This window comes from Podarcis liolepis (assembly GCF_965112155.1).
Source record: "Podarcis liolepis genome assembly, chromosome: 13".
Lineage (NCBI taxonomy): Eukaryota > Metazoa > Chordata > Lepidosauria > Squamata > Lacertidae > Podarcis > Podarcis liolepis.
Window position 1 is genome coordinate 7,381,975 of NC_139573.1, and position 13,065 is coordinate 7,395,039.

At 50.1% G+C, this 13,065-nt stretch overlaps 1 protein-coding gene across 2 annotated transcripts; it reads right to left on the reverse strand.

Annotated features, from left to right (window-relative positions):
- Positions 1-1,369: 1,369 nt before the first annotated feature.
- OXA1L (OXA1L mitochondrial inner membrane insertase) lies at positions 1,370-12,602 on the reverse strand. 2 transcript variants are annotated; one of them, XR_014518456.1, is made up of 10 exons: positions 12,475-12,602; positions 10,442-10,585; positions 10,110-10,299; positions 8,414-8,557; positions 8,029-8,114; positions 7,475-7,639; positions 5,042-5,360; positions 4,314-4,679; positions 3,174-3,254; positions 1,370-1,601 (listed from the first exon to the last, which is right to left on the reverse strand). XR_014518456.1 is itself a non-coding variant. In XM_083471029.1 (10 exons), the coding sequence occupies exons 1-10, from the start codon at positions 12,562-12,564 to the stop codon at positions 1,498-1,500; spliced, it is 1,272 nt and encodes a 423-aa protein (XP_083327155.1). In that variant the 5' UTR covers positions 12,565-12,602; the 3' UTR covers positions 1,370-1,497. The 2 variants fall into 2 exon arrangements, 1 of the variants encoding a protein (XP_083327155.1); XM_083471029.1 differs by having other exon boundaries at positions 4,314-4,476; positions 5,256-5,360.
- Positions 12,603-13,065: the final 463 nt, after the last annotated feature.

The window sequence follows — 13,065 nt, forward strand, 5'->3', positions numbered from 1 at the left end:
ACCAGCAGTGGCTTGGCAGAATTCTCTCCCTGGGGATTGAACTTGCGACCTCCCGCATGCTCTAGCTCCGAGCTCTGCCCCTTCCTCTCCACACTTAGGTTTTGCTGCCTCCTTCCTCGAGTCCCTCCCCTCCTTGCTTTCTTTTCCTTCTCAGTGATCCCTTTTCCACAGCCTGCCAAACCTATTCCTCCTAGAGCCCACTGGAATGTAAGTATATGAGGAATGTACAGAAGACGAGCCTGGTGGATTGGCCTATCAAATGCAGCATCCAACCAGGTGGCTTTGGGACCTGAGGGCAAGAGCACTCTCTGCTCCTCTTTCCAGCAACAGGCATTCAGAAGCAGCGCTGCCCCCAACTGTGGAGGCAGCAAGCAGCCACAGATCGCCTTATCCTCGCCTAATACGCTTTTAAAAACCATCACTACCTCCTGTGGCAGTGAGTTCCATAGTTTAACTACTCGCTGTGTGAAGGAGAACTTTATCTGTCTCTGAATCTTCTGACATTCCGCTCCACTGGGTTTCCACAAGAGTCTAGTGTTATATGAGAGAGGGAGAAAACCTTTTCTCGGTCATCTCTCACTCACCTTTTCTGTGCTCCTTCTCCTTGATGATTTCGGTTGCTCTTTTCTGAACCTCAAAAATCATAGAGTTGGAAGGGACCATGAGGGTCATCCAGTCCAGGCATAGGCAATCTCGGCCAGCCAGATGTTTTGGGACTCCCATGATCCCTAGAAAACAGGACACTAGTCCCGGTCAGGGATGATGGGTATTGTAGTCCCAAAACATTTGGTGGGCCAAGGTTGCCTATGCCTGATCTAGTCCAACCCCCTGCCACGCAGGAATCTTTCACCCAACGCAGGGCTCTTTATATTATCATCAGCCAAGGCTCGTGGCCTAAGTTGGTTTTGGAAGAGTGAAGGTTTGCTTTAATCCCCCTGAAAGCGAGGGCAGGGATCTGGCATGCCAAGATTACAAGAGAAGACCCCTAGCTGGATCAGACCAAGGAGTCTGTCGTACTAATCCTGCATCTCATTGAGGGTTGCTTGGATGTTGCCAGGGAGCCAACAAATGAGGCATATAAGGCAACAGCCCCCTCCTGGGTGGGGCTCCGTTCTCGCAGCCCACACTTCCAGTATCTAGAAAAAGGATAGGGAACCCATGTCCCACCTGTAACCCAAGCCCCATCATTCCTGACCTTTAACCCGGGGGCTGCCGGAAGCAGGAGTTTAACGTCCTCTGGAGGGTTCCTCCATCCCAAATTCAGAGGCTTACAACTCTTGCAGGTTCTGTTTGTCTACATTCCCGTGTGGAAACTTTGCGGGAGAAAAAGTGAGTCGGGGAGTAAAATCTGGGAAGCACCAAACGTGGCAGGAGGAAGTTCCACATCCTTTAATTACCTAATCTCAGAAAACAGAGGAGTGGGCCAGGGGTGGGGAGGTGGGAAGGAGAAGGCTCTTTTCCCTGTGCAAAGTCTTTTGGTTTGGTGTCGCTTGCCGCTCAGCCTAACGTGTCCTCCCAGGGTCTCTTTCGTGGCGGCGGCTTCGCAGGACCCGGCTGGTGCTGCTCCAAAGGGTTGTGGGAAAAGGTCTGGCGCAGCGGCCCTGAGTAGAAGAGAAGCCCACGCTTCGTTAGTTTGTTTTCGCAAAGCGGGCAAGGAGACTTGTCAACCCCCACCAGAGAACTGTGTCGAGAACAGAATAAACACAAGCAGAGCCGGGCTGAATAATCAGAACCACTGCCTACCCAGCCTGTCACCCCATTGTCCAACCTCACACATGTGGGAGTCCCACAAATAGGGTCTGAAGGTGATGCCCCTCCCTGCTCATGTTCCCTAACAGGATACAGTGGCATCCTGAGTCTGGACTCAGACCAAAGCGGTGGGCAACCTGAAGCCCTCCCCCAAGTCCTACCATCCCAAGCCAGAATGACTGACAGTATGGAATGAGGGGAGCTGGGAGCCCACTCTGACCTGGTGGGGCACAGATGCCCCAGCCCCTGTCTTAGCTACTAGCCCACAACGCATCTTGTGGCAGTGAGTTCCGTAAGTTAATCATGTGCTACGAGTTCTTCTGCCTGTCCTGAAGCTACCACAAAGTCAGTTTCACTGGTCTATCCCGAGTTTCTATTATTGTGTGAGAGAGAAACTTCCTCTCCCCAACCCATAATTCTGCAAACCTCGATCATGCCTCCTTGCTTGTATTTTAAGTTGCCATTTTGCTCAGCTGAAAAGCCACAAATACCGCAGGCTTTTCTAAGAGGGAAATGGGGTTAAGCTGAAGCAGTCGGTCTCACTCCCCAAATTATTTTGGCTGCCCTTTCTGTACGCCCCCCCTCCTGCCCTACAGTACCATGTTTTTAAGATGTGGGGGGCAGAATTACAATATGTAGGATCAGAAAGCCCACGTGTAATTTGTAAAATGTATTCTGATGGCAAAAAAGAGGTTCTTAGCACACCAGATTTCTTTTTCCTTTCCTTTCCTTTCCTCTTCTTTTCTTTTCTTTCTGAGCTTCTAGCATTGATACAACCTCAGACAAAATGTACAGGCACTTTTCTCATTTTTTTTTTAGTTATAGATCAGCCCACTCATTCCACCACCCCCTTTCAGTTTTTTTATTTTCCCACTGGGAGAACGTGCCCCTCACCCCAGGAAATATTCCTGCGGACACCATGCTGGCAGCACACAGAATGTTACCCTGGACCTGCCGTGAAGGCCTATTTTCTGCAGGGAATGGGGGCGGAGCGGTGATCCTGGAACAGGCTGTCTCTTCCCCTTGCTCCACTTGGCAGGCCAATATTCAAATTATATGTCACTTCCTCGTGTGGGAGGCTGACCTTCCCACAATTGCTAACACAACTGCAGAGGCCCGAGTGAAATAAACGCCAATGAGATGAAGGTGAAGAACCGCTAAATTATGAATAGGAGACGTATCGAAACAGTCGAGGACCTGCAGAAAGGGCCAGGAGGGTTGCCCTGAGATAATTGCCTCTTCTCAAGCGATGAGATGACAGCAGAGAACTGGGAAAGGTGGTGGCCTCTGATTTGCACATTGCAGAGCAAGTGGAAGGAACCAATCATCCCAGGATCCCCTCCTCCCTGCAGGAAAAGGATCGCACACAGGCCTAGTGGCTGTGGATGGCGGCAAGTGAGGGCGAGGGGGTGCAGGAAGCTTACCCTTAGCTGCCAAATTCAGGTGGTTTTTGATGCGCCGCTCCCTCTCTTCCAGCTGCTGAGCCATCTGTGCATTTTTCCAGCCTGGAAAAGGGGGGGTGCATGTGGAGACGCAAGTGAGTTAACCACGTAGGAGCTGGAGGCCTTTGAGAAGCCCTTATCCCCTCCCTCGCACCGCAGCAGCCTTCGGCCACCCTGCTCCTCCCAAGTCACCTTTCTGTCTCTTTTTCTGTTTTTAAGTAAAAATAAAAAGCGGAAAAAGGGTATACTATATCATTATAAGAGCTAACAATTACAGTTATCGGTATACTTATCTAGTATACAGTCGTGCCTTGGAAGTCAAATGGAATCCGTTCCAGAAGTCCGTTCGACTTCCAAAACGTTCGGAAGCCAAAGCGCGGCTTCTGATTGGCTGCAGGAAGCTCCTGCAGCCAATCAGAAGCTGCAGAAGCCCCGTCCAAAAGTAGTTAGCAAACCGAAACAGTCACTTCTGGGTTTGTGGCGTTTGGGAGCCAAAATGTTCAAGAACTAAGCTGTTCGAAAAGCAAGGGACGACTGTATAGGTATGATTACCATCCAAATCCATGTATGTTTATTTTTAACCTACTACAGGGCAATGACCATTTACAGTGGTGCCCCGCAAGACGAATGCCTCACAAGACGGAAAACCCGCTAGACGAAATGGTTTTCCGTTTTTCAATGCGCTTCGCAGGACGAATTTCCCTATGGGCTTGCTTCGCAAGACAAAAATGTCTTGCGAGTCTTGAGATTTTTTTCCGCTCCCCCTTTTTCTAAGCCACTAAGCCTTTAATAGCCTTTTAGCAGTTAAGCCGCTAAGACTTTAATAGCCGCTAAACCGCTAATAGCGCTAATCCGCTAATAGGGTTGCTTGCAAGACGAAAAAACCGCTAGACGAAGATACTTGCGGAACGGATTAATTTCGTCTTGCGAGGCACCACTGTATTTTTCCCAGTTATCAAACTCCGTATGTAGTTCAAAAAAACATTTTCCTCTGCACAGTCATATTGATAAAATCTGCTCCTTTCTCCCCAAACCTATTAACTGTAGGACATTGTAAAAATGTGCATTTTAAAAAACAACACTATGCTCACTGCATCTCAAACAACGTGCTGCCTTAATCACCTTTCTTGAAGTTCTTTATGAAGCCTCCCTGAGCAGGCAGGACGCTGGGGTCGTGTTGCACTCGCTCGGGGATGCCAAGCCGGGCGCGAACTGCGGGCAGCCGCAGAAAGGCCACTTGCACCAGCGAGAAGAGGTTGGATGTCAGCCAGTAGGTGAAAACGGCCTGCAGGGAGGGAAAGAGAGAGAATCAAAAACCCCTTTCCTTGGCCTACCCTGTTGCAACAGGACAGCTGCCCTGTGGCATGAGAGGGGCTGGAGAATTGGGGGTCAGCGGGGAGGAAGTGGGAACAGCAGCCCCACAGGAAAAGGCGTTTTGGGCCCCCCTCCAGGTGATAAAAGTTCAGGAAAGTCCCCCACAGCTCCCATCTGCCCAAGCAAGCATAAGTAAAGGTAAAGGGACCCCTGACCGTTAGGTCCAGTCATGACCGACTCTGGGGTTGCGGCGCTCATCTTGCTTTATTGGCCGAGGGAGCCGGCGTACAGCTTCTGGGTCATGTGGCCAGCAGGACTAAGCCGCTCCTGGCAAACCAGAGCAGCGCACGGAAACACCGTTTACCTTCCCGCCGGAGTGGTACCTATTTATCTACTTGCACTTTGACGTGCTTTCGAACTGCTAGGTTGGCAGGAGCAGGGACCGAGCAACGGGAGCTCACCCCGTCGCGGGGATTCGAACCGCCGACCTTCTGATTGGCAAGCCCTAGGCTCTGTGGTTTAACCCACAGCGCCACCCAAGCAAGCATAGCCGATGGCAAAGAATGATGGGAGTTGTAGTTCGGCAACATCTGGAGGACAGAGTACTCCCTGCAGGTTTCTGAATCAAACGGGGGCCAAGGCTGAGACAAAGGAACATGGGTTTGTGCAGGGCAAGTCAGAACCGGCCACGAGATGTTTCGTAGGAAATACATAAAAAGCAATCGCAATCTGCCTGTGGCGGCGGCTCACCGTCGGGAAGGAGATCGTGAGAGGCAGGATAGCGAGCGGCATCACCCGGAAAACGGTTTTCATAAGGTGGAGGTTCGGGTTCGACACTCCGGATTCTGCTCCTAGCTGCAGAGAAGGTGGACACTGTTAACACTCCTGCCATTTCCCCCATTTTTCACTGCGTTGTCCTTTCCTACATGAGGTTTTCTGCCAAGCAGGAATTTTGAAATTGTGGAGGTGGGGAAAATTTCTAGCGATGGACAGGATCCAGAGGTAGCCACAGCCTCGCACCCTTGGCAGTGGATCCCATCCCTCCAACAACTGGCTTTAGGAGGTTGACTGCAGCCTTATTATCTAGGCCCCAACCCCCAATTTATTTTGGGATAAAGCAAATTTCGAAAGTTCTGCTTTCTCCTCACGATCTTCTTTGGGTGGGACAATTTTGGAGCTTTAGGGACAGACCAGAGAAACACTGATCTATTCTCTTCTCATGCTAGCGCCAGGAATAATAATAATAATAATAATAATAATAATAATAATAATAATAATTTTTATTTATATACTGCCCTCCCCAGCCGAAGCCAGGCTCAGAGCGGCTAACAACAGTCAAAATAACACAGTTTACATCGGCAAGCCGTTTCCCCACAGGTTCTTGCATGAAGGAGCAGACTATAAGCTAAGGAATAATAAAAATAATATGCTGGCTAACTTTTCTGGGAGGCTGGCATCAGCTGTGGTTGTCCTCTGGGTGCTGATGCCGGGCCTGTCAGCAGGGCCCTCATTGTGGTTACTTAGAGAGTCAGTGTGGTGTAGTGGTTAAGAGCGGTAGTCTCGTAATCTGGGGAACCGGGTTCGCGTCCCCGCTCCTCCACCTGCAGCTGCTGGGTGACCTTGGGCCAGTCACACTTCTCTGAAGTCTTTCAGCCCCACTCACCCCACAGAGTGTTTGTTGTGGGGGCAGAAGGGAAAGGAGAATGTTGGCCGCTTTGAGACTCCTTAAAGGGAGTGAAAGGCGGGATATCAAATCCAAACTCTTCTTCTTCTCTTCTATCTTGTAAACAATTGAAAATGGTTTTTGTCGCTACCCCTGTCTAATACAGACCTATATATAATATTAGGGGCACCAAACATCTGGTCCTGTCTAAGCTCTGTTTCAGAGCCCATGAGGCCTCTGGTCTCTTTATTTCCTATTTGTTCTGTGATATGCAGACACCTCAAATTTCTTCATTAGTCCACTAATTCAGTTGCCTTCCCCACACCTTCTGCCCCCACAGCATAGGGGCTAGGACCCAAAGAGAGGTTTGTTCTCCACAAACCTCTCTTAATCCCCCTGTCATTGCCTCTTGCAGAATCCAATGCCTAACTATGCACTGTGTGAAAAAAACACTTTCCTTTGTATATTTATAATAAAATAAAATAAAATAATAATATTTCATTTATACCCTGCCCATCTGGCTGGGTTGCCCAAGCCACTGTGGGCAGCTTCCAAGACATAAAAACATAATAAAACATCAAACAGTAACAATCTGATCCAATATAAAAGTCACAATAACTTTAAAACAAACCTCTTATATCAAACAAAGCAACATTCAACAATCCCTAACAGTAAACAGCAAAATTAAACATCAGCAAATAATACTCAAATAGTTCAACCACAATAAAGAATTACCAATCTATAATCAATAAAAATAACAGCAAATCTCAACGCATAAAATACCACAAAACCACACAAAAGGATCAAATTGAGAAACAAAGAAGCACAACTTATAAAGCTACTTTTTAAAAATAATAATAATCCCTGAACTCCTCTCTTCCCAGCTACTGCTGCTGCTGTTCTCAAAGTCATAGTCTGGGAAAGGCTGGGTGGGGCAAGGCAGGTGGAAAAGCCATTGCCTGATGAGGAACAGAAAGTCTCTCTCCCCTCACAGTTCTTCCACTGGAGCAGCTCTCTTATGAAGGCTTCTAGAATTAGAGGTTCAAATGTTCAGCTATGTTGGGTACCCATGAATTCAAGCATTAAGGAGAGGGAGAAGACGGGTCTCCCTAACTTACTTCCTCTACACCAGCTGTGGAGAACCTTATCGGCTCCATAGGCCAGATTCTTAACCCAGATTGGCCACATGAGCCAAATTTGACAGCGATGTGATGTTACATGTGAGCAGGCAGCTGCCTCTACTCAAATTCCATTGTATCCATGAATGCAGTAACAAAAGGACCTCTGGAGGGGCCCAAAGACTTACTTCCAAGATGGCCCACATGGTGACGGTCACTGTCAGGGGCAAGACATAGTAGGGATCGGCAGCTGTGAGATCTGAGAACCACCACAGACCCCCAGTTTGAAGGCTGGGCACAGGGAGCTCCGCCATTTTGCGCAGGGCAATGAAGAACGAGATGAAAATGGGTGCCTGAAAGAGAGAGAAAGGGAGAGAGGATGAGTGTGAGAAGGGGCGGAGGCAGAACTGGGAGTAATAGTCATATACCACACACACAATTTAAATATTTATATTTATTGACGCTTTCATGGTCCCTCCCCCCCATAATTTCTATTTGCGTTGCACGAATTGCTTCAGGGCACCCCGGTGTAAAAAGCGCCAAATAAATACAGTGAGTTATAAATAAACGAACAACACAGACGTGAAATTTGGGGTGGGAAGCTTCTTTCAACTGATTTTCGTATCTGGTAGCTTGCATTAATTGCTGTGACTTGCCCTAAAGCCTACAGGGAAAGGGCAGGATGTAGGTTCGTAAAAATAGAACAAAAACAAGCCGGCCTAGCAGTGGGGCAGAGACTCACTTGGACCAGGGGAACAAGAAATCCTCGTAGCGGGTTGACATCGTGGGTTTTCTGGTAGAGGTTCAGGTCCGTATAAGCTTTGGCAACTGTGGGAGAAAAGCGGAATGATTTGCAGGGAAGGCAAAGGAGATTATCGCCCACAATCTCCTTCTACAAGTCCTTGCCCTCCCCTACAGATCAGGCCCCACCTACTGACATAATGCGGGCAACCCTATTCCTTGAGAGCTCCACTCCCCAGCCCTGTCCACTCCCCAGCCCTGTCTCTTCCTAGCAACCCAAGCACCACCTCCTTGATTCATTCAACGTGGTCTTTTCCAATGTGGTTTGTTTGCAACCCCAGCTGTGCCCCTTTTCCCCAGAGCCCTGCACTTTGCCCCATACTCACACTCAAATTTGTTCCCCGAGCGCTTGGCTTCGTTCATGCGGGTGGTCAGCTCTGAAATCTGTGGCATGTGGTTGTTGAGCTTCACTGCCTCCCTCTGGCCCTTCACGATGAGCGGGAAAACCACACAACGGGCCACAATCGTCCCTAAGGAGTTTGGTGGGGAGAGAGGAGGATACCCGTTACTCTCAAGTGCAATGGCTGCGATGTTACCCACAATGCAATGCCAGAAATCACTACCTTACTCAGAATGCACCTGGGTACTTCTGTTTGGGCTGATCGCTGAAGAATGGATGCTTTTGAATTATGGTGCTGGAGGAGAGTCTTGAGAGTCCCATGGACTGCAAGAAGATCAAACCTCTCCATTCTGAAGGAAATCAGCCCTGAGTGCTCACTGGAAGGACAGATCCTGAAGCTGAGGCTCCAGTACTTTGGCCACCTCATGAGAAGAGAAGACTCCCTGGAAAAGACCCTGATGTTGGGAAAGATGGAGGGCACAAGGAGAAGGGGACGGCAGAGGACAAGATGGTTGGACAGTGTTCTCGAAGCTACCAGCATGAGTTTGACCAAACTGCGGGAGGCAGTGGAAGACAGGAGTGCCTGGCGTGCTCTGGTCCAGGGGTCACGAAGAGTCAGACACGACTAAACGACAACAACAACAACTTCTGTTTGGAGGCTTGTGCAAAAAGGGTAGGCGCGCAAACTTCTCCCGCAGAGGCTGAAGGCATCATTTACCCAGAAGGCAGTAGTGGTGATCATTAGGGGACCACACATTTTGGTTACTAGCCTGCCTTATTAAACCCAGAGATTTTCTATGTTACATCTCTCCAAGCGAGCTAGAGGACACATTCCAGTCAAGCCAAAGAACGAGAGAAAATGTAGAGCAGGGCAGGTGAGGGTGTGCGGGCTTTGGGGAAGGAGTCCTGAGGGGTGAAGAGAGAAGCCTGGAAAGCTGAATTTGGCCCCGGTGCCCAAAGTTCAGCTGCGGTCTCCGTCTCAGAGAACGGGCTGCACATTTCCTGCTGTGCTCCTTCTCTGTGGGGCCGAGTCACAGCGGGGAAATAGCAGAGGTGGCTTAGCACTGCATCTGGCTATTTGTCTATCCAGCCCAATACGGTGGAACCTCGGATCCCGAACGCCTTGGGAGCCAGAACGTTCTGATTCCCAAACGACTGAAAAATGGAAGTGATTGTTCTGGTTTGCAAACGTTCTTTGGAAGCTGAACGTCTGGCGGGGCTTCCGATTGGCTGCAGGAAGCTCTTGCAGCCAACTGGAAGCTGCGCCTTGTTTCCAGAACTGTTTCGGGAGTTGAATGGACTCCCAGAACGGATTAAGTTTGAGAACCAAGGTTCCACTGTAAAGCAGCTCCCCAGGATCTTTGGCAGAGATGCTTCTCTCTCATCAGCACCAGTGACCTCGTCGTTTTAACAAGAGATGCTCTACGCTAGGGAACTGAGCTTGAGGTACAAAGTTTGTGTTTGGGGTGTGTGTATATCGCCTCATGTCTCTCTCTGCGCTGTGCACAATTTTTGGCAAGAGCATGTAACCCGCCAAGTGCTAAGCTCAGACTCTATTGCCAAGCTCTGGCCCCTCCCGGCAGCAGCGTACCCCAAGCCACGGAGCCAAAGTGCCCACTCTGATGACGCTCTCTGCCAGCCCAAATCTCCACCCGCTTCCCCAATACAGCAGGCCCCTTCACCTGCCATGATGGCTCCCCACCACGGCAGCCCTATATCCACGTGGAGGGACTCCAAGAAGCTCTGGATCAGACCCACCGGGGTGTGGGACCCCAAGCCCAGCTCTGCAAAACTCTGCTCTTGGACAGCCTGGGCAAGGTCCCCCGCAGAGAGAGCGCCCTCTAGTGGCGGGGAGGATACAGGCTGAAGAACCTGAAGAAGGAAGAGGCAGGAAAATAAGTTAGCACTGATTAATCTGAATGCTCTCAGCCCCCAACTGCTAGGTTCTCTTCGCTACCTTCATCTGCAACCCTCCACCGTCACCTTCCAAATTTCACAACCATGCTGCTCTTACCTGTGTGCCAGCAGCTGCTGCTGTGCTTTGACATCTGTTTGTGGGCCTCAACAGGAGAACGTGGCAGCCGTTTTGAGGTCGCGGGTGAGGGGCAAAAGGAGATTTAACTCTGAGCCACGTGAATGGGACAGACGTTCTGTGGATCTGGAAGGCAAGTTTTGAGAATCAGCATTCTGACAATGGCACTTGCTAGGAAGATGACTACTGTATTTTTCGCTCTATAGGACGCACTTTTCCCCCTCCAAAAATTAAGGGGAAATGTGTGTGCGTCCTATAGAGCGAATGCAGGCTGCGCCGCTAAGCCCAAAGGCAGAACAGGGAGACGGAGCGCTGCGGAGCACTCCGTCTCGCTCTTCTAGCTTGGGAACGGCTGCGCGCAAAGCCTTTCCAGGGCAGCGGGGTGCCTTCACCCCGCTCTCCTGCAGAGGCTAGCAAGGCTGTTCCCAAGCCAGAACAGCAAGACGGAGGGCTCCGTCTCGCTGCTCTAGCTTGGGGATGGCTGCGCGCAAACCTCTGCAGGGCAGCGGGGCGCTGCGCTCCAAAGGCTTCAGGGATCTTTGAGGCTGGCGGTGGGGGGAAGCAGCGCTTCCCCCCACCGCCAGCCCCACACGCTCGGGTGAATGCACCTTGAACGCACCTTGTTTTAGAGGGGGAGAACAAGGAAAATTTTTTCCCCCCTGTTCTCCCCCTCCTATGGTCTGGTGCGTCCTATAGAGCGAAAAATACGGTACTTCTGTGATATACAGGAATGTGTGCGGAACAAATTCCTCAGATTTGTTATCAACGCCGTCTGATTCCGTTTTGTGTGTGTGTGTGTGGGGGGAACCACTTTAAATTTACAGGGAATCAAAATTCAGTTGTAAAACCATTTTCTCTCTTGTGCAAGTTTTAGGGAGCAGGATGTATTCATAGTTGAAAGTTAAAAAATTATTTTAGGTTGGGTGGAGAGTGGGGCAACTTTGGGCAACCAGTCTCTCATTCTAACCTACTTCACAGGGTTGTTGAGAATAAACTGGGGAACATGGGAGAAGCAAGTATGCCACTGTGAGCATTTAATATGTATGTTTATATACATATATTAATAATCTATTAATTCTGGACATAGTTTAGAAAGCAATAAAACACAATAGGACAGAAAGGGTGAATCATATTTTGATGGACAGCAGATGTAAATAATATACATAATATAGATAAACCAACCCAGGTGCTTACAAAGCTGAAGCACTTTTAATTCCTCACCCCAGCATTTTAACTTTTGTATGTTTTATAGCACAGTTGTACATTTGTAAACTGCTTTGAGGTTTTCTTTTTTACAATCAAGTGGTTGTGTAGCTTTTACGAAACAAATAAAAGACTAGCGCGTCTTGCGATTCATAGAAGCTGGGGCAGCTTAAGCAGTCCTGTTGCCTCTCGGTGCCTATAATTCTTTGCCTAACCATAGCTTTTACTTGGCCCAAGGCCAACTTAGAAGGGCTTGAGGGGCAAAACTCAGTTTCTGAAGAGTGTTCAGGACTGCTGTCTGCCAGCCTGACTGGAACTGGTCGCAAAGGATCAGTGGGGCTATTCCTCAGGGGAGCAGTTTCAGTGACAGCCATTCAAAGACTGATGTTAGGTTGATGTGAGTATATTCACTGAGATCTCTCCAAGCTGCCCTGAAGGCTTTTGGCTTTGTCCTCCTAGCAGCCAAAGACTCTTTACACCCCAGCTGGACTTAACACCTGCCTCTCTCTCAACCTCGGGTCCCCAGGTGTTGTGGGACTACAATTCCCACCATCCCTGACTACTGGTCGTGCTCGCTAGGGGTGATGGGAGTTGTAGTCCACCAACATTCGGGGACCCAAGGAAGGTCTCAATCACCCTCTCCCCCCCCCCAGAAAGAAAAGGTCTTCTCCAACAGCTGCGCGGCAGGACGCTCCCCCTCCAAGGAAACTGCACCTAGCTGCTAGTCCCTGGGGTTCCGGCCCGCAAGGTCATGACCCCGAGGCCAGGACAGCGCCGCAGAGGCGGAAAGCCCGCTTCCCTGCATCACCCACCTGCCTACGGAGGCTCCCCGCGAGGGGCATCTTCCCCGGCAGCCCAGACCGGCTCCACGCTCTCCCGAACGCCGCTGCGGAAGCCGCCATCGCTCCTCGGCCCCACCCCCGGTCGCGTCACGCGCAGCTCTCGCGAGGACTGAGGGGTTGGACGCGTGACGCCCGCGCAAGGCTGCCATCTTTGTTAAGGGCAAACAAAAACCCTTCGACTTAGCGCGAAGGCTCGACATCTTGAGTGAGGGCAACTCTCCTCTCGAGACCCTGAAGTTCCTTTTTTTTTGTTTCAGGTGCAGGCATGTAACCGCCTAAAGGGAGGCGCCAGTCGATTCTTTTCCCGGCTATGTTAAAAAAAGGGGGGGGGACTAGAGCAAAGTGGGCTGGGGCCATGTTCAAAAATAGCGATGCTGTTCTTTAATTTAGCAGTGGGAGAGAGGCGGGGTTGCTGATGCGGCCATGTTGGTTCCGGGCAATATAGAAAAAGCGGAAGCGTGGCCATGTTGGTTATGGGCGATATGGGAAGAGAGGAAGCGCGGCCACGTTGGTTATGGGCGATGTGGGAAGAGAGGAAGCGAAGCGCGGCCATGTTGGTTA